At 39.1% G+C, this 19,475-nt stretch overlaps 2 protein-coding genes across 4 annotated transcripts; both read left to right on the top strand.

Moving 5' to 3' along the window:
• The first annotated feature begins 2,594 nt into the window (after positions 1-2,594).
• On the top strand, positions 2,595-5,613 carry scpp7 (secretory calcium-binding phosphoprotein 7). 2 transcript variants are annotated; one of them, XR_004828010.1, is made up of 10 exons: positions 2,595-2,752; positions 2,890-2,954; positions 3,381-3,425; positions 3,720-3,758; positions 3,871-3,897; positions 4,206-4,265; positions 4,579-4,632; positions 5,008-5,041; positions 5,135-5,192; positions 5,374-5,613. XR_004828010.1 is itself a non-coding variant. In XM_035789532.1 (9 exons), the coding sequence occupies exons 1-8, from the start codon at positions 2,608-2,610 to the stop codon at positions 5,035-5,037; spliced, it is 465 nt and encodes a 154-aa protein (XP_035645425.1). In that variant the 5' UTR covers positions 2,595-2,607; the 3' UTR covers positions 5,038-5,041; positions 5,374-5,613. The 2 variants fall into 2 exon arrangements, 1 of the variants encoding a protein (XP_035645425.1); XM_035789532.1 differs by lacking the exon at positions 5,135-5,192.
• Positions 5,614-12,189: 6,576 nt separating this feature from the next.
• Positions 12,190-17,272, top strand: LOC118395332 (uncharacterized). Of its 2 annotated transcripts, none has more exons than XM_052464381.1 (12): positions 12,190-12,300; positions 12,720-12,787; positions 13,292-13,357; positions 13,532-13,606; positions 13,891-13,944; positions 14,049-14,120; positions 14,447-14,476; positions 15,316-15,354; positions 15,469-15,519; positions 16,257-16,304; positions 16,585-16,619; positions 16,710-17,272. In XM_052464381.1, the coding sequence occupies exons 2-11, from the start codon at positions 12,734-12,736 to the stop codon at positions 16,603-16,605; spliced, it is 510 nt and encodes a 169-aa protein (XP_052320341.1). In that variant the 5' UTR covers positions 12,190-12,300; positions 12,720-12,733; the 3' UTR covers positions 16,606-16,619; positions 16,710-17,272. The 2 variants fall into 2 exon arrangements, with proteins under 2 accessions (XP_052320341.1, XP_052320340.1); XM_052464380.1 differs by having other exon boundaries at positions 16,215-16,304.
• Positions 17,273-19,475: the final 2,203 nt, after the last annotated feature.

The raw sequence follows: 19,475 nt of genomic DNA, 5'->3' as shown, positions 1-19,475 counted from the left end.
TGTTGTATTTGTTCTATAATATTTCAGTGTTTTACTATGTATTTAGAATGAACAGGGTTGCAAGTTAATTCTTGACTGTGTTGTGAGTCTCTGTGTATAAAAAGTCATTCATGAAATGCTAATAAAACCCCACACCAGCATTTTGACAACCTCTGGTGTCATCTTCAATCTTGATGCAACACTTGTCTATATATATGTTGCCCCAATTTCCTTTCTTGTCTCCACCAGTTTGTCTGTGGCATTGGCTACATCTAATTGGCTACATCTAATTAAACCCAAACACAACTGCTGCCAAGGTAGCTGAGAGCTTTTCCATCACAAACCTTCATGTTGCAGGCCGTTGACATATTCATTATCTCCCAAATATATAAATACATATCGTTCAGATAATCAGCACTAACTCCCTTCACCTCACCTATGTGCCTTTAATGACCCGCTCAGAGACGAAGACAGACAGAAAACATAGAGAAACCCCCACATTTTCCACTTGAACCTAGGTTGCAACACAAATGGCACGCTGTAGTGGACTACTTTTGACCAGGGCCCATTAGGGTGACATTTTTTTAAGGCAGCCAAGATGTATCTAAACACAGGAGGGCTCATGTAAAGCCTCTAGATAGGACCTGGATTAGAAATGATGGTCACACATTATTCGGATAGTCCAGATTGTCCATCTGTAAATGCTCTACAGACGGTCACACTAGCCAACTACAGTACCTTTCGATAAGAAAATTCTTGCTCAGGTTACGGTTAAGGTTAGGTTTGAATAAGGGTTAGGGTTAGGGCTACGGCTAGGGTTAGTAGATCTTTTTTTGAAATGTTACTGATAGTCTGTAGACCATCTACAGATGGGCTGTCCAATTGAAGTGTGACTGAAATGATAGACAGGTAGTGAGGCTCGAACTATTCATCAGTTGTTTTTTGTCATGTTTACCCTCATGACAGGTCTAGGTGATAGAGGATAAATACATGTCTATTCACCTGGGAACAGAATCAAAGGTATAAGCAATGCAGATACTAAAGCATAGGGGATGTAAGTAAATATGTATTCAAAAAAGCACACTGAACAGGGTGCTAAAAACACAGAAAAAAATCAAATTCTTGCATTTCAAAAAGTGAGTGCCAATGTTGTTTGAGGGTAGTTTGAATGGTGTTAGGATTGATATCATAGGTATTCTCTGCAATTCTCAAAGCAAACAGCAGTAGCAAGCTGACAACAGTGAAGCACGAGGCTAAACTTCTCCACAGTGGTTGTCTCGACAGCTATGTTGCTGCAGAGTGATGTGTACCAATGGACATGCACAGATTGATACTCTGTACGTGCATCATCTTACATTGGGCTTATCTGAAAAAAAATGGGTTCATCATGCTGTGCATGTCAAAGTCTTAGTTTCAGTAGGCCTAGCTTTAGTAGACCTTCATTTTAATAACATCACACATTTAACTAAATCCATATTTTATTGAGGGCTTCATTTGAAAAGTTTGGTAATAATGTAAGTAGACAAAAACAAATCTTCCTTGCTTTATCAAAATGTTTACTACTTTTAGATCTGTGTGCATTGATGTGAATTGTTAGATACTACTGCACTGTTGGAGCTTGGAACACAAGCATTTCACTACACCCGCAATAACATCTGCTAAATACAATATGATTCGATTTGAGTCCACATTTTCAGCTTAGCATCGCATCACAATTTTTCATTTAACCATATTAACACAGATAGTCATAAATTATGTTTTTATGTTGGTAAATAGTTTCTTGACAAAGTCCTACAATTTCAGAAGGATAAAATTGACCCCTTTTGGTGCTTTTAGGGTTAAGACTGGCCTGCTACTGGGAATACTGTTTTTACTATATGGATGGTCACAAGAAAATGTGAATTACTTGAAACAGGTCACAGACCAAAATGTTTTGATTAAATAACAAAGCTAGTTACCAATAGATTTAAAAAAAATTTTTTTGGTTTTATGGGATCCAACTGGTCTTCTCTCATTGCTGCACCTCCCATACAGACTCGGGAGAGGCAAATGTCAAGAGCCATATGCGTCCTCCAAAACACTACCCAACCAAGCTGCACTGCTTCTTGACACAATGCTTGCTTCACACCAAAGCCAACCACACCAATGTGTCGGAGGAAACAATCATATGTTTGGCAACCATGTCAGCACCCAGCCTGCCACAGGAGTTGCTAGAGCACAATGGGACAAGGACATCAATGCCAGTCAAACCCTCCACTAAATCAGACAATGCTGTACCACCCCATGGGTCTCCCAGTCACAACTGGCTGCAACAGAGCTTGGACTTGAACCAGGATCTCTAGCAGAAGAGTTGACAACTACACTGCAGTGCCTTAGACCAATGCACCACTTGGGAGGCCTAGATTGAAATCTATAAACACTGAGGTGAAGCCAGGTGTGCAAAACGTCTTATGTCATATTCATATACATCATAGGATGATATATTAATGTTTACCCTTAAAGGCTGCCAATCAAATACAGGATGGGGGTGGGCATCTGTAATTACAATCAAAGCAAAAAAAGGATATTTGGAGATTGTTCATATAGATAAACAATAGCTGCCAAAGCATATTTTTTAATGATCAAAGAATGGCTTGGCTAATCACCAAGTCATCATCAGAAGTTGGACCTCCTTTTGCTTTTGGGGAGAATAAAAAGGAGCTGATCTCTCCCTCAGACATCATATCCTTCTTCAGCAATCCTTTGATTATCTTGTGGTGCTGCACTACTAAAGGTAATTTATTAGATATCAACTCTGATTCAACCTTTAGCTTAAGTATTTGTCAATGCAAAAGGGAAAATAAACTTGAGGAAACTACTTCAGAAAGTGATGAAGGATTTTTCAAAATGTCAAATCTTTTTCGTCAACAGAATCCTTCAAGATGAAAACCTTCATTCTGATCGCCTGCATCCTGGGGACTGCTCTCGGCCGCCCTGTGAGTTCAATTCTCCGTTGTATTATTTATAAGCGTACTGTGTTGTCTTTCCGATTTTATGTCTCTCTGTTATTCTGTACAAAATACCCGTGGTGGTAGGTACCCTAGTGGTTAGAGCATTGGACTACTAAAAGAAAGGTTTTAAGATCAAATCCCCAAGCTGACAAAGTACAACTCTGTTGTTCTGCACCTGAACAAGGCAGTTGATCTGCTGTCATTGAAAATAAGAATTTGTTTTTAACTGACTTGCATAATTAAATAAAGTACATTCTAAAATTATATATATTTTTTTCTTTAATTTACAAATAAATGAATTGGAAACATTTACAAACATTATTCATATATTTAGTCATTATTTACTGTGATTACAGTGTCTTTATAAGTGCTGAACCTAACATTCATCTAACATTCATCTGTACTTCACAGCAAAGGCTGGTCATGGAATTTGACTTCCAGGCTGCCAACGCTCAGGTAAGAAACACTGCTAGTCTACACCTGTTGTTTACGATGCATTTGATTTGATACATAGTTACGGTGTCCATATTAGGACATACATAACTCGAGGGTGTTCTTCCACGGACATGTGATGCTGTCCCAATATGGGCACCATAACTGATGTAATTTGATGAAAAAATAAGAATAATAGTTACAATATGAATAGTTTCAAAATCATAAAATGAGGAACAAAAGTGCCTGAAAAGGGAATAGAACACTGAAGAACTGAATTTTCCATAATACAAATGTTTGTTTTCCAATTATTTGTAGGCTCTCCAAGCTGGACAAGCCAGACCTGATCTAGAGATTGTAGGTGTTTGACAAAATAAATAGTTCAAATTAATCACAATACATTTCCCATTCTAGATTGAAGTCTACCTTCTACTTTTACTATAGTAACCAGAGTGTTCCAATGTTACAGATCCTTCCTGTTGGTGGTGGAGTACCTGTAAGTAACCATAGCAACATAGTGAAATGTGCTGTCGTGTTAGTGATGCTACACCAGTGCATCTCACACTAATAGAGTGAATGTTCAATCCAGTCAATATCACAGGTGTTAACTTATCAGAATTCAGAAAGTCATGATGGAAGTGTGTGTGTGTGCGTGCGTGTGTGCGTGTGTGCGTGTGTGTGTGTGTGTGTGTGTGTGTGTGTGTGTGTGTGTGTGTGTGTGTGTGTGTGTGTGTGTGTGTGTGTGTGTGTGTGTGTGTGTGTGTGTGTGTGTGTGTGTGTGTGTGTGTGTGTGTCAAAACATAGTCAGGTGGTTTCATCAAACAGGAGATCCCCCAGCCACTCGGCCAGGAGAGCGTTGAGATCGTGAGTGATCATGACCCCTATTAATACACAGTACATGTACACAGCATGCCACATGTATTGTGTGTCTGCTTGATTGCATCTGGGGTGGCAGGTAGCCTAGTGGTTAGAGCGGTGGGCATATAACTGCATGGTTGCTGGATTGAATCCCCGAGCTGACAAGGTCAAAATGTGTTGTTCTGCCACTGAACAAGGCAATTAACCCACTGTTCCCCAATACTCATTGTAAATCAGAATTTGTTCTTAACTGACTTGCCTAGTTAAATAAAGGTTCAAATATATATATATATATATATGACTCTCTCCTCTCCTCTAGTACCACCCCTTCAGCATCCAGGTTGCCCCACCTCCGCCAGCTGCACCTGCCCGTGTAAGACCTAATGCCTTTATGTCCGCAACATACATCAGGTGGCATTTTGAACATATTTGAAGGGAGTGCTGATGAGACTTAGGCTGTACTAACATGGACACCGTTCCTACGTCCATATAGGAGCTACTTTTTAAATTCTATATATAGCGTAATACAGAGGTGGTTGTTGATCATGGACTTTCGCTAGTAAGTCCATGTCATTTTCAAATGAAAATGTACTGATTTCCAGTATGTTATAGTGGGTTACTTTAAAGATACTGTCAAAAAATCTGTGAACGGTGTCTTCAACCGTTCATTTAGCCATTGTGATGTGAAATGAAACAACTGTTCGAATAGGGGTGCTGATTGGTTAATTGGCAACCACTGTCATTGCAGACTCATACATCCGATGAGGAAGACGATTAGAGATGTGAGTAAGACCTTTGCTCTACCATATGACACAAACATGTATTGCCATATTTAAGCTCGTGCATTCCTGAATTGCTTAACCGTTCTGTCACAGAGCAATGCAACAGGCTTGATAATGTCGTTTGGTGCTACAGTACCTGTGTTTGATTGTGGTCAGTTTTTTTTTAATTCTGTAAAATATATAGTACATTCTAAATTCATAATACCTACATTATCATACCTCCTTTGGTTAAATCTTAGAGACTCAGAGAAGTCTGCTTTGTAAGAAGACGGTTGACTTTGCACTTACCTGTATATCTGTTTTTCAATCCCGTATTTTTTTACTCTTTTCAGATTACCAATACTTGGAGATCTACAATACCCTTTGATGAACAACGATGTCCTTCAACTCCACAGCTGCTTTTAGTGTCCTAGATTGATTCAGTAAATGCAATGCTTAACCCAGCAATAAACATAGCGTAACATGGTGCTTAACCGATGGCTTGATGCATGAAAACTGTGTGCAATTGTTTGTACTTGGCAGAAGAATGTTAATAAAAAAAAAAACATAATGTTTTGCCAACCTTCTCCATACCATGCCTCAATTTTCTTTCTTGTCTCTGCTTGTTAGTCTGTGGCATTGATGACATTCTGAATTCAAATGATTTAAGTTCTTCTCAATCGCGTACGCATTTTTGTAACAATGTCATTTTTCTAGACAGTACACAAGACACACAACTCTGTGTAGTAAATTTTCCAAATGTTGTTACCTTCTCAAAACAGCACACTATAAAAAAAACTATATGATACTATAGGAACTATAGGACACCCTCAAAACTGCAAATACATCCATAAAAAAAACAACACAGCCTGCAAAACATGAACACAACCATATATACACTATATATACAAAAGTCTGTGGACACCCCTTCAAATGAGAGGATTTGGCTTTTTCATGCGCAACCACTGCTGACAGGTGTAAAATCGAGCACACAGCCATGCAATCTCCATAAACAAACATTGGCAGTAAAATGGCCTTACTGAAGAGCTCAGTGACTTTCAACGTGGCATCGTTGAAAGGATGCCACCTTTCAAACAAATCCGTTTCTCAAATATCTGCCCTGCTAGAGCTGCTCTGGTCAACTGTGAGTGCTGTTATTGTGAAGTGGAAACATCTTGGAGCAACAACGGCTCAGCCACGAAGCGGTAGGCCACACAAGCTTACAGAACAAGACATTAGATTCTGTGCTTTCGACCTTGTGGCAACAGTTTGGAGAAGGCCCTTTCCTGTTTTAGAATGACAATGACCCCGTACTCAAAGCGAGGTCCATACAGACATTGTTTGTCAAGATCAGTGTGGAAGATCTTGAATGGCCTGCACAGATCCCTGACCTCAACCCCCTGACTTCACCATCTAACACCTTTGGGATTAATTGGAACATGGACTGCAAGCCAGGCCTAGTGGCCCAACATCAGTGCCTGACCTCACTAACGGTCTTGTGGCTGAATTGAAGCAAGTTCACACAGAAATGATCCAACATCAAGTCAAAAGCCTTCCCAGAAGGTTGGAGGCTATTATAGCAGCAAAGGGGGGACCAACCCCATCTTAACGCCCATGATTTTGGAATGAGATGTTTGAAGAGCAGGTGTCAACATAGTTTTGGTCATGTAGTGTATCTCAGAAACCTTTTATATGAAGGGGGTATACCTAACACCGTTATGAAACCAAACATAACACCTTTGTAAGTGTTGCAGTACCATTTCTAACAACCTTCCGAACACATTTATTCAAAATCATTCACAAGAGTTTTCAAAATGAAGGTTCCCTCAAATAAAATGGAAATTCATATCTTTACTGTCACAGCACCCAAAGTCCTGGCACTATTCACACAACAGGTGGGGTTAAGCTCAGGGTCAGCCATACAGCATTAACCTTGTAGCAGTTTAGGGTTAAATGTTCTGATCAATGCCATATTGGCATATTGGGGATGGCACCAGCCTTGAGTGTAGTATATTGAAAATACAAAAGCAAGCTGTGCTTGATTGCACTTGCCTGGCGCAACGGCATTGTCCCAAAAGTGCAACGCCAGGCAGGCTCAGACAAATGCTCAAAATGTTTGAAAGTTTTCAAATAATATTTCAACACTGGCAATTGAGTAATTGTTTGCCATTGTAATGTAGTAAGCAATCTTAGCTAATACCTGAAGAATTGGATTTGCACCTTTATCTTAGCAGGCAAACACAATCTTGTAAAATCAGCAACTACAGTATCTGGCTCACTCCCACCAGATGTTATATTGCTAATATGGTATAGTTAATAGTCTGGGAACAAAACACTTTTCAGTGAATTTGTATTCATAGTTTTGCAAACAGGTGTCTTAAAACTTGAGTTTGACAGGCAGTCACATTGTAAACATTTGTCCATTTTTGGCCTTATCTGATATATATTTTCCACAATGTGTAAACAGCAAAAATACAATTAACACATTGTAATAATGTATAGATCAATAATGTATAGATCAATCAAAGAACAATCAAAACAAAGAAGGCTATTAAAATATACTTTTTCCCAAATATAATGTGTCCCTAAGTTTTTTGTCATTGGTGTTACCACCTTCAAAATCACTCATTAGAGAGATATACAAGAACCTTGCGCATTTTGTCAAAGACAATGCATCGCAGTGCTAGCTGCATTACTATAGATCCTGGTTCAATCCCAGGCTGTGTCACAGCCGGCCACAACCGGGAGACCTATGAGGCGGTGTACAATTTGGGTATGGGGTATGGAAGGTTTGGCCGGGGTATGGAAGGTTTGGCCGGGTTATCCTTGTCCCATCACTTAATGCAACTCCAGAATACAAAAAAAATACAAATACAAAAATGTCAAAAAGTTTACATGTACACCCATGTTACGGAAATCACTCTGCTTGCTAAGCGAGTACCACATCCCCCCCGATTCGGGTCTCATACTTGGCTCAAACTTTTCTAACACACACGCGTGACCGCCCTCCTTGGCAACATTCCAACGGTTTGAGCCAACCAAAAGGTACGAATTGGATGGCTCCATCCGTGACATTTCAAGTTAGCTATGGAGTGAGCTTAAGCTATGTTCTTAACTCCGTTACACCCACAGGCAGTTGTTAAAACTGAAATTCATGAGTATTCACCAAGAAATGGAATCAAAAACAAAAGCAACACACAAACTAAAGCATAGAATTTTACATAACACAGAAACAACCCTCAAGACGATCCCAAAAATTACAATACAAACTTCAAATACACTATATATATATATATATATATATATATATATATATATATATATATATTGATTGAGGTTGTATATACATTTAAATACCCTCAAAATTATATAACACTGATAATTGTAAACAAAATCCCAGTACCAAGTTCTCTCTCTCTAACTTTCCTAGTTTAGCCATAATTTAATAAATATTTCTAACATATTACCTTGCAAAGCCAGCCCTTTAGGGTATCTAGTGGAGTGCTTCTAGCCTTCCCCAGGTACCAAACAAATTGATAGTCAATACAGAAATATGATCTATATATTGTCAGGCCTTGTCCAATGTACTACTAGCAAATTACTTTGGGATTGCCAGTGTGAAGGCTAGCTAGCCAGCCTAGCTAAGTAGCTACACATTCAGATTTTAAAACTGCAATACAAAACAACCATTGACAATAAATAAGGGCCACATAAATGATGAGAATATGTTGCCTATATAATCTATCATCATAAAGTCATTTTGTGGCCAATAGACACCAAACAATTCAACGTAGCTACATAGATGGATAGCGTTGCAAGCATGCTAAGCAAGAAAATAGCATTGCCAACTGAATAAGGTTGCCAGTACAATGTAAAAATAAGCAGGCCGATCTTACTATCAACGATGAAATGAATCCACAAAAAGTTAGTCCTTGTCCTACAAAACACATTTAGCAATAGATATTCAATGAGTGATTCTGCAGCTGTGGAGGGAGTTCATTTTCAAGTCATTGCATTTTTTAAAACAATACCAACAAACAAATAAAATCCAACTAAAGTCAGTTTTCAAATGTTATCATATAGTGAGGTTAAGACTATCAGCTGGAACACTATGACTCTGTTGTTAGTTTTGCGAAGAAATAACATACATCCTTCAATTTAAAGGTAGACTCATCTATATACAAAGTAAACAACAGTATCGGAGCCACTTGCGCAACCAATCAAATCAGAGTTTATTTGTCTCGTGCGCCGAATACAACAAGTGTTGACCTTACAGTGAAATGCTTACTTACAGGCTCTAACCAACAGTGCAATTTCTAAAAATAAAAAATAAAAAAAGTATTTTGGTGAGCTAGGTCAGTGAAGAAATAAAAACAACAGTAAAAAGATAGTGAAAATAACAGTAGCAAGGCTATAACAGTGGCGAGGCTATAACAGTGGCGAGGCTATAACATTATCGAGGCTATATACAGGCACCGGTTAGCTGGGCTGATTGAGGTAGTATGTACATGTAGATATGGTTAAAGTGACTATGCATATATGATAAAAAGAGAGCAGCAGTAGAGAAAAAGAGGGGTTGGCAGGTGGTGGTGGGTGGTGGGTGGCGGGACACAATGCAGATAGCCAATGTGCGGGGGCACCAGTTGGTCGGGTTAATTGAGGTAATATGTACATGAATATATTGTTAAAGTGACTATGCATGTATTTTTTAATTTTTTATTTATCCGTTATTTTACCAGGTAAATTGACTGGGAACACGTTCTCATTTGCAGCAACAACCTGGGGAATAGTTACAGGGGAGAAAAGCGGGGTGAATGATCCAATTGTAAACTGGGGATTATTAGGTGACCGTGATGGTTTGAGGACCATCTTGGGAATTTAGCCAGGACACCTGGATTAACACCCCTACTCTTACGATAAGTGCCATGGGATCTTTAATGACCTCAGAGAGTCAGGACACCCGTTTAACGTCCCATCCGTAAGACGGAATATTTAATAAACAGAGAATAGCAGCAGCGTAAAAGAGAGGTTGGTGGGGCAAACAATGCAAATAGTCTGGGTAGCCATTTGATTACCTGTTCAATAGTCTTATGGCTTGGGGGTAAAAACTGTTGAGAAGCCTTTTTGTCCTAGACTTGGCACTTCGGTACTGCTTGCCATGCGGTAGAGTAGAGAGAACAGTCTATGACTGGGGTGGCTGGGGTCTTTGACAATCTTTAAGGCCTTCCTTTGACACAGCCTGGTATTGAGGTCCTGGATGGCTGGCAGCTTAGCCCCAGTGATGTACTGGGCCGTACGTACTACCCTCTGTAGTGCCATGCGGTCGGAGGCCGAGCAGTTGCCATACCAGGCAGTGATGCAACCACGATGTTGGAACTGTAGAACCTTTTGAGGGTCTGAGGACACATGCCAAATCTTTTTAGTTTCCTGAATGGGAATAGGCTTTGTCGTGCCCTCTTCACGACTGTCTTGGTGTGTTTGGACCATTCTAGTTTGTTGGAGATGTGGACACCAAGGAACGTAAAGCTCTCATTCTGCCATTCTGCTCCACTACAGCCCCATTGATGAGAATGGGGGCGTGCTCTGTCCTCATTTTCCTGTAGTCCACAATCGTCTCCTTAGTCTTGGTTACGTTGAGGGAGAGGTTGTTATTCTGGCATCACCCAGCCAGGTCTCTGACCTCCTCCCTATAGGCTGTCTCGTCGTTGTCGGTGATCAGGCCTACCACTGTTGTGTCATCTGCAAACATAATGATGGTGTTGGAGTCGTGCCTGGCCACGCAGTCGTGGGTGAACAGGGAGTACAGGAGGGGACTGAGCACGCACCCCTGAGGGTCTCCAGTGTTGAAGATCAGCGTGGCAGATGTGTTGCTACCTACCCTCACCACCTGGGGTTGGCACGTCAGGAAGTCCAGGATCCAGTTGCAGAGGGATGTGTTTAGTCCCAGGATCCTTAGCTTATTGATGAGCTTTGAAGGTACTATGGTGTTGAACGCTGAGCTGTAGTCAATGAATAGCATTCTCACATAGGTGTTCCTTTTGTCCAGGTTGGGAAAGCGCAGTGTTGAAATTGCATAATCTGCGGATCTGTTTGGGCGGTATGCAAATTGGAGTGTGTCTAGGGTTTCTGGGATAATGGTGTAGAAGTGAGCCACTACCAGCATTTCAAAGCACTTCATGGCTACAGACTTCATGGCTAGTCCTCGCCCCCCAAAAATTGAAAGGAAGATTGTTCTGAAGTGTCTGAACATTTTTCATCGATTTTTTAACATGTATTTAACCCCATATATTTGATACTAAACTGTCTCAAAATACAGTATACCTGCACAAATTTTTTCAACTTGTACCAGGTGAGTCTTGTGAGGCCTGTGGGCGTTCTAGAGCAAAACAACCGACATGTACGTATTTGTGAGAGTCTCACCTTTCCACAGGGATATGTAGCCCAAAATGTTCCGACGCTGCAGACAGAAGTTGGTAGATCGGCTGTACCGACTTCAGACGAGTCCCAAAACGCTTGTGGGGGGCAAAATGGAGAACACCATTGTGTTCCTAAGAGTCTCATCTTTCTATAGAGGGGTCATAACAGTGGTCATAAAAGTTGGCGGATCGTCTACAGACAAGCCCTATAACTCTTGTGGGGAGCAAATCAGAGAACAAACTTGCCATACAAAACATGGTTATATAAAATTCTGTCAGTTTAAGCTAGAGATATATATTCTTGCATTGGATGCGTCTCAATCCAGTCACACTTCTGCATCTGCGGTGAAAGGGGACAGAGCTAGAGCGGTGCTTGTCAGTCCATGAGACAAGGTTTGGCCTAAAAACTATTATGACCACTCTATGCAAAGATGAGACTCTCACGAACACGACGGTGTTATCAATTGGATTGCTAATATACTTGACCAATTTACAGTACGCTTGATGTTGCATTGTGTTGTTGTTTAAGAAAATATTCAATTAATTGTTGTTGAATATGGTTTGTTTATTATAAATTCACACAGGTTTGTGATAAGATATGTGCTTTCCAATAAATGTGCTGAAGTCTGCACTATTGCAGACAGTGTAATCAGCCATGCTCTGCTATTATGATTGCTATACTTTTTTGACCACTGTCATTTACCAAAGCTCACGACTAGACAGCCACATTCTCATTCACTAAGTGATGTCACAGCAGGTCAATGTTGGTTGGCTGAAAACTCAACTGACACGGTTTAAAAGCAGAGATAGATCTCTGCACTGTATGACCCTCCATATTCCTCATCTATACTGGTATCACCAAAGGTAATGTGGCTAGAACTTGTCTATTTAAAATGCATTTTATCTGGATGTTGTACAACGCAATGGTATGGGATTCTTTATTCTTATGAATTTACAGAATGCTTTGAGTGCCTAACGAGTCTCACAACAACATTGCAAGTGTTAATATCTTTAATAGAGTTAAGTTTAACAATCAAAGTGTCTCTATAGTGTCCCACACTACACAGAGTTATTGTTAGACTTTTATAAGTGTTATGCTTTTAATACTTTCACAGAATTTCTGTAAGCAATATGTTAAAAATGAACACAGACCAACACTGGTTATTGTTGCAGTCATTCAACACTGGTGTTCAGTGTTAAAATGTGTCTAATGTAATAGAGATGACTACCTTTTGACACTGGAGGGTGTTAACTTAACATTATACCTCTCTTTCATGTGCAAGGTTCTACTTTGAAAATGAAGATCACCATTATGTGCCTTTGTTTGGTCAGCTCAATATCTGCTGCTCCAGTAAGTTTGAAAAAATGGGCAAGGAAAACTTTACTACTGTATTTCTTAAGAGTAGGAATTTGAATACGCATAGAAAGTGGATAACGCAAGGGTGCGCGTTACAATGGAAAAAATGTAAACGCAACAGGAGACTCCCTCGTCGTTTTTGGAGACAGGTTATTGACATGGCATCGCTACGGTAGCTAGTTTATAATCAATTGTTAACTACCTGTTAACACTTTGAACTGGCTAGCTAATCGTCTTGACTAACTGTGAGGCAAAACAATTCACTTAGCCTATTATTTAATTACCTTTTGATATTCTATGACGTCTTCACTTTCCAAGCGTATCATGATCTATTTCCAGAATCTAGAATTAAAAGAACTTAGTTGGGTGTTAAGAGTCCAGCGTACATTATTCACATCTCATTTTCCACTGAGTGTCTGTCAACAGTCTGTCATTTCTTTAAATTGACTATGGCTTTGTCAAAATTGTGATTGTTTAGTATTTGTTCAATATTCACAGCGTCAACATTACTTCAATTACATGCCCCACTATGGGGATCCAAGGCAATCAGGACCACCCACACAAGTAAGAACAAATGCATATTGTAATATTCTACTGCATTCTGTTGGTCACCTTCATTCTTAGGTGTGGTTCAACATAGTATGAAACAATACATAACATGAGAAGATTAAGTACTGAAATGAATTTATGAGGACACTTTTGTTTGTTTGACCTTTGACCCAAGTGTTTCATCCCCAGGTGAATGAAGGCCTCTACCCAGCAGGCTATCCTTACCCTCAGCCTGGACTCAACGGCCCTGTCAGCATGGAAATAGTACGCTCTTACATCATCTTCACTATGAGACCTCTATTAGACCTCTCTAAAATGATATGATCAAAGAATTGTGTCTTTAGTGACTTAATGACCTACTTAGCAATACTTTATTACTTACTTCATTATTTACTTTCACTAGACTTATCACTTGTCTATTTATTTCAGACTGTGATGAGTAATCATCTTGAACTTTAGCAGTTACACTGGAGTTTTGTCTTAATTACATAGTAGAGTCATTTTTATTTATTTCTAATGTGTTTTGTTTGTTTTACTTTATATTACAGGTGTTTCCACAGAGATTCCCTGGATGGTCTACTGGTGGCCAGATCAATGGACCCGTAAATACTATAAATACCACTAAAACATACATCACCTTCTTGAATATATCAACCATCCTCCACATTGAACATTCGTTTTAACTTTCCCCTTTCTTTTCTTTCAGCAGTCCTATCCCTCTCAAGCCTTCATCAAATATTCCCTACCTAAGGCCCCAGGAAGAAAGAGTGTAGAAATTGTAAGTGTTGTCTCAAGTTGAGTTACTTATCCCTCCTCAGAATTATAGGTGTTGTAGTATGTGAAGAAATCTCTCTTCAATTACAGCTAAATTAAATTTGATAGGCACTATTTAAGTGCAGGTGACTCATAACTTTAAATGGGTAAAGTTATGGTACGTTCCAAGTTGCACAGCAGGAAATGAGTGTTGTTATACTGTATGTGTTTTGTAAGAGAACCCATCCATATAATATCTTACTCAAGCACAGATCACATTGAATGTATTTTATCTATATACTGCAGTAGTTTAATGATTGTTTCTCTGTTTCTTTTCCCCCCATATTAAAGTACTACCCCTATGACTTTGCGCAGCAAAAGGTAAATCCTGATATCATTTACTTGTTTTTACAACCAATCATTTTATTTCAGTGGGACCTGGTTCAGAGTGGTGGAGCAGAATTGAACCATTTGAAATCCAGGGCATAGCTCATGGAGCGGTGCTCGGGCACAACTCCTGCTCTCCACGTCCTTTCCAACACTCTCTGCTAAAATCCGCTCTTTTAATTAATAGCACTCACAAAAAAAAATGCTGCTCCAATTTGAACCAAAACGCATTCATTTTTGTGACTACCTGGACCTACCATTTGTATTGAAACACAATCAAATGATTGTAATAAAAACAATTTGAATTAACATGAAAAGGTGAATGTAAGAAGTGCACATCATTTAAAATAGGCCACATGTCATATTAAACAGCATATAAACACTGTAAATAGGTCAATAGCCAGAAACACAAGTTTGGCCAGTCTGTGGCTTCAGGCTCATGCAATGGTGCACGGAGAGCAGGCCAGTAGCAGAGAATATCCTCTCTAAACTTGCACACTTTTTCTTTAGGTCATCCTAAAGGTTTTTAGGAAAAACCCAATCAAAATGAAAAAGCTCCTTGAACATTTCTTGAACGTTTAAGAGATCTGATTTGTAGTTTAAAAATACTTTGCTGCAATGATACACTTAGTTTTCTACTCACCTCCCACCTTACTTTTAGCATGTGCACGTGGTAAGTACACACTCATATACATATAAACACATACATATACTCTGAAATGGATATATCACGATTAAATATCAATAATGTGTTTAATCTGTTTTAAACATTTGTATCTTAGTTAATCCATTCTATCTTTAAAGGAAGTTTGAGCTATATTTTTTTGTTTTAGATGATGCCAAATAACCCTCAGATGCCACAGATTCCAAACGTGAGTACAACGTTTAATCAGTCAAAAAAATGTAATAAGTAATTTCATTAATTTTCGGCTTGATGTTGGAATTTCTGTATCTTTTTGTCTTATTTTTGTTTTATCTTTTCACAGCTGTTCCCGAATGAATATCAACCACAAACTGTGCCACAGCAAAGACCCGATGTAGGACATCCCTTTCTTGACCTTTAGTTATTGTAATGGGTGCAAAGATGTACATGTTTCCTTGACTACAGATGCTATAGAGCAGAGGGCAAAGTGGAGTATTACGGCCAAATCTCAAAATATATACAATTTTAATACATTTTTTATTTTTATGAATATTGCTAGCAACAACAAATTAAACTGACTTTGGAGAAAGGATCAGTTGAAAAGGTTTAGAGGGTGAAATACAATGCAATGTAATAATATTACGCCACAATTGATGTTCTTGGGGCTTATATGCAAAACATGGGCCTGGGAGGCTCACAGGGATATTGGTATCCACAGTGGTCATCAATTATAAAAATGTTCAACTAAAATCTTCTTGTATTCGCCTAAATGTTTTGAACATAATTTACTGTAATTTAAGCTTTACAATTGCTAATTGTTATCCCTGACCCAAATAAACATTTTTTGTTAGTTGCTGGGAATTAACTTAAAACTGCAACATGCAAAGTGGAGGCCTTTAAAATGTTATTTCCAGTGTCAAAGACTAAAACTGATGGTATGCTATTTTTATTGAACTCTAAAGTAAGAGTTGTGTTCTGATGTTATGAGAGGGTCCCTCATGAATTTGTTATCACAAAAGGTGTCCCAGACACAAAGTTTGGAAATCCCTGCTTTGGTGTCCAAGACAACAGGTGCTCTTTTTTCTGCAGATCCCATTCCCACCATACAACTCTCAACTTCCTCATTCCCAGGATCCTTTGCAGCCAGCTGAGCAGGAGCAGCCAATGCAGACAGGCCAGGTTGGAAAGCTAGAACTCTATCTATCATAACTATATGTACAACTTCTTCACTGAACATCATTTGGAAAAGATGTACCTTCTTTTCACGTACTCTTTTACTATATGTCATCTGTAGTATAAGAAATACAACAATGACAGTGAACTTTTGACTGAAATACAACTCCTTTCCTGAACATAGTGTTCAAGTGATTTATATTTTTTCTACCTGCTCTTTTACAAGATGTCATCTATAGCTTAGCGGGAATCCAAGACTGACAGTGACATTTTTCTTTGTCCACAGGTACCTCATGTGCAACCATAGAATGGAAACTGAATGTAAGTCTTAATTATGCTGTAAAGTCCTTTGACAACAAAATGAAGACACAATATATTTTGTTCATTACATTATTCCTGCTGTTCCCTTAGTTATCAGCTTGAAGGAAGTACAAAGTCTGCCGACCCAGAGAAGACCAGATGATTTGCTACTTCAATATGGCCTATTGATATTAATTGGGGTATTTACAGTAGTATGGTTATGAGTATCAATGTATAGTGTCAATCTACTGTCCTTTAGAGTTTTTCCCCTTGAAGTTTCTAGCAAAGGTTATTGTAATTAGTATAATAAGCATGCATCATTGATATTACAGTAGGCAATAGAGAGTATGGGTGGACATTATCTGCCTTACAATTTTAATTTAAGCCATGTATTTTAGTAAAGGCAATTAAAGTATGTTTTACAAGAAATCATTGAGTGTTTTCCCTGTATAATGTCTTTGTGTGAATTTGAAGAGTAGAATAAGTTATTTGATTAAACAGTTCATTTTATTCATGTTCATTTCAGTTGAACAGTATCGATCGATGGACATCTGTTGATAATAAATATCAACGTCCATTAGTTTATAGTTCCCTCTTACTTTACTGCAAAAGGAGTTACCAGTAACTGTAATGCTTCATGGCCATAAAATGGATAATAAAGTTTTGAATTTAAACAGTCATATCACAGTTCTTTCGCTAAGCCTTATATTGGCCAATTTTGACTATAGAATAAGCATTGAATGTCACTCCAAAATACATTTCACTGCATAGGCCTCCAAATCGACATAAATGTATATTGTGTCTTGTAGAGTAAATGAATTGCAAACCAAAATAAAGTCTTCTGTGTCCTACAGTAGCAGCCAGGTTCAATGGGATGATCCTACAAAATAAACAAATAAGAGAAACATTACCAGTAAGTACACTACATGACCAGAAGTATGTGGACACCTGCTCATCTGGACCTAGCTTTGGGGCAGGTAACGTTGTACTGGCATTCGCCAAACCCAGATTAGTCCGTCAGACTGCCAGATGGGGAAGCGTGTTTCCACTGCTCCAGAGTCCAATGGCGACGAGCTATACAAAACTCAAAACGACACTTGGCATTGCGTATGGTGATCTTAGGCTTGTGTGCAGCTTTTTGGCCATGGAAACCCATTCTGATGTTGCTTCCGGAGGCAGTTTGGAGTTCATTAATGAGTTTTGCAACCGAGGACAGACGATTTTTACTCTCTACGCACCTCAGCACTCGGTGGTCCCTTTCTGTGAGCTTGTGTGGCCTACCACTTCGTGGCTGAGCCGTTGCTAATCCTAGAGGTTTCCACTTCACAATAACAGCGTGAACAGTTGGCCGGTGCAGCTTTTACTGTGCAGAAATTTGACGAACTCACTTGTTGGAAAGGTGGCATCCTATGACGGTGCCAAGTTGAAAGTCACTGAGCTCTTGCTTTTAGGCTTCCTATCAAGTAATTGCAGACCAGTGATTAACTCAAGGGAGTCAGAAAGGATACAAGTATTAAAACCAGGCCTAATACAGTGTCTTCAGAAAGTAGTCACCCCACTGTCACGCCCTGGCACTCGGCTCTCTATGGTATTTTAGGTCAGAGTGTGACTAGGGGGGGAGTGTTCTAGTCATTTATTTTCTAAGTGGCTGATTTGTATGGTTCCCAATTAGAGGACCTAGCTGGTAATCATTGCCTCGAATTGCGGATCATATTTAGGGAGCCCTTTCTCCTACCTGCTTTGTGGGATATTGTTTTGGTTAGTGCTTTGTGGGTGCCGTGACAGCACGTTTGTTATTCTTTGTGTTTTGTTGTAAGTTCCACTATTAAATATAATGTGGAACTCTACGCACGCTGCGCCTTGGTCCACTCTTTCCAAAAGCCGTGACACCCACATTTTACAGCCTGAATTCAAAATGGATTAAATATATATTTTTATTTTATATGTTCACATAGAATATCTCATAATGACAAAGTGAAATTATGTTTTTAGAAATGTTTGCAAATGTATTGAAAATGAAATTCAGAAATATCTCGTTAACATAAGTATTTATACTCCTGAGTCAATACATGTTAGAATCACCTTTTGCAGTGATTACAACGGTGAGTCTTTCTGGGTAAGTCTCTAAGAGCTTTAAGCACCTGGGTTGTACAATATTTGCACATTATTCTTTAAAAAAAAATATACAGTGTTGTAACAATGTACAAATGTTTAAATTACACAAGGGAAAAAAATAAGCATAAATATGGGTTGTATTTACAATGGTGTTTGTTCATTCACTGGTTGCCCTTTTCTTGTGGCAACAGGTCACACATCTTGCTGCTGTGATGGCACACTGTGGAATTTCACCCAGTAGATATGGGAGTTTATCAAAATTGGATTTATTTTCAAATTCTTTGTGGATCTGTGTTATCTGAGGGAAATATGTCTCTCTAATATGGTCATACATTGGGCAGGAGGTTAGGAAGTGCAGCTCAGTTTCCACCTCATTTTGTGGGCAGTGAGCACATAGCCTGTCTTCTCTTGAGAGCCATGTCTGCCTACGGCGGCCTTTCTCAATAGCAAGGCTATGCTCACTGAGTCTGTACATAGTCAAAGCTTTCCTTAAGTTTGGGTCAGTCACAGTGGTTGGGTATTCTGACACTGTGTATTCTCTATTTAAGCCAAATAGCATTCTAGCTTGCTCTGTTTTTTCTTAATTCTTTCCAATGTGTCAAGTAATTATCTTTTTGTTTTCTCGTGATTTGGTTGGGTCTAATTGTGCTGTTGTTCTGGGGCTCTGTGGGGTGTGTTTGTGTTTGTGAACAGAGCCCCAGGACCACCTTGCTTAAGGGACTCTTCTCCAGGTTCTCTGTAGGTGATGGCTTTGTAATGGAA

The sequence above is a fragment of the Oncorhynchus keta genome, chromosome 16, assembly GCF_023373465.1.
Source record: "Oncorhynchus keta strain PuntledgeMale-10-30-2019 chromosome 16, Oket_V2, whole genome shotgun sequence".
NCBI lineage: Eukaryota > Metazoa > Chordata > Actinopteri > Salmoniformes > Salmonidae > Oncorhynchus > Oncorhynchus keta.
Note: the sequence above shows the minus strand (reverse complement) of the source record. Positions and strands in the feature narration are given on the sequence as shown.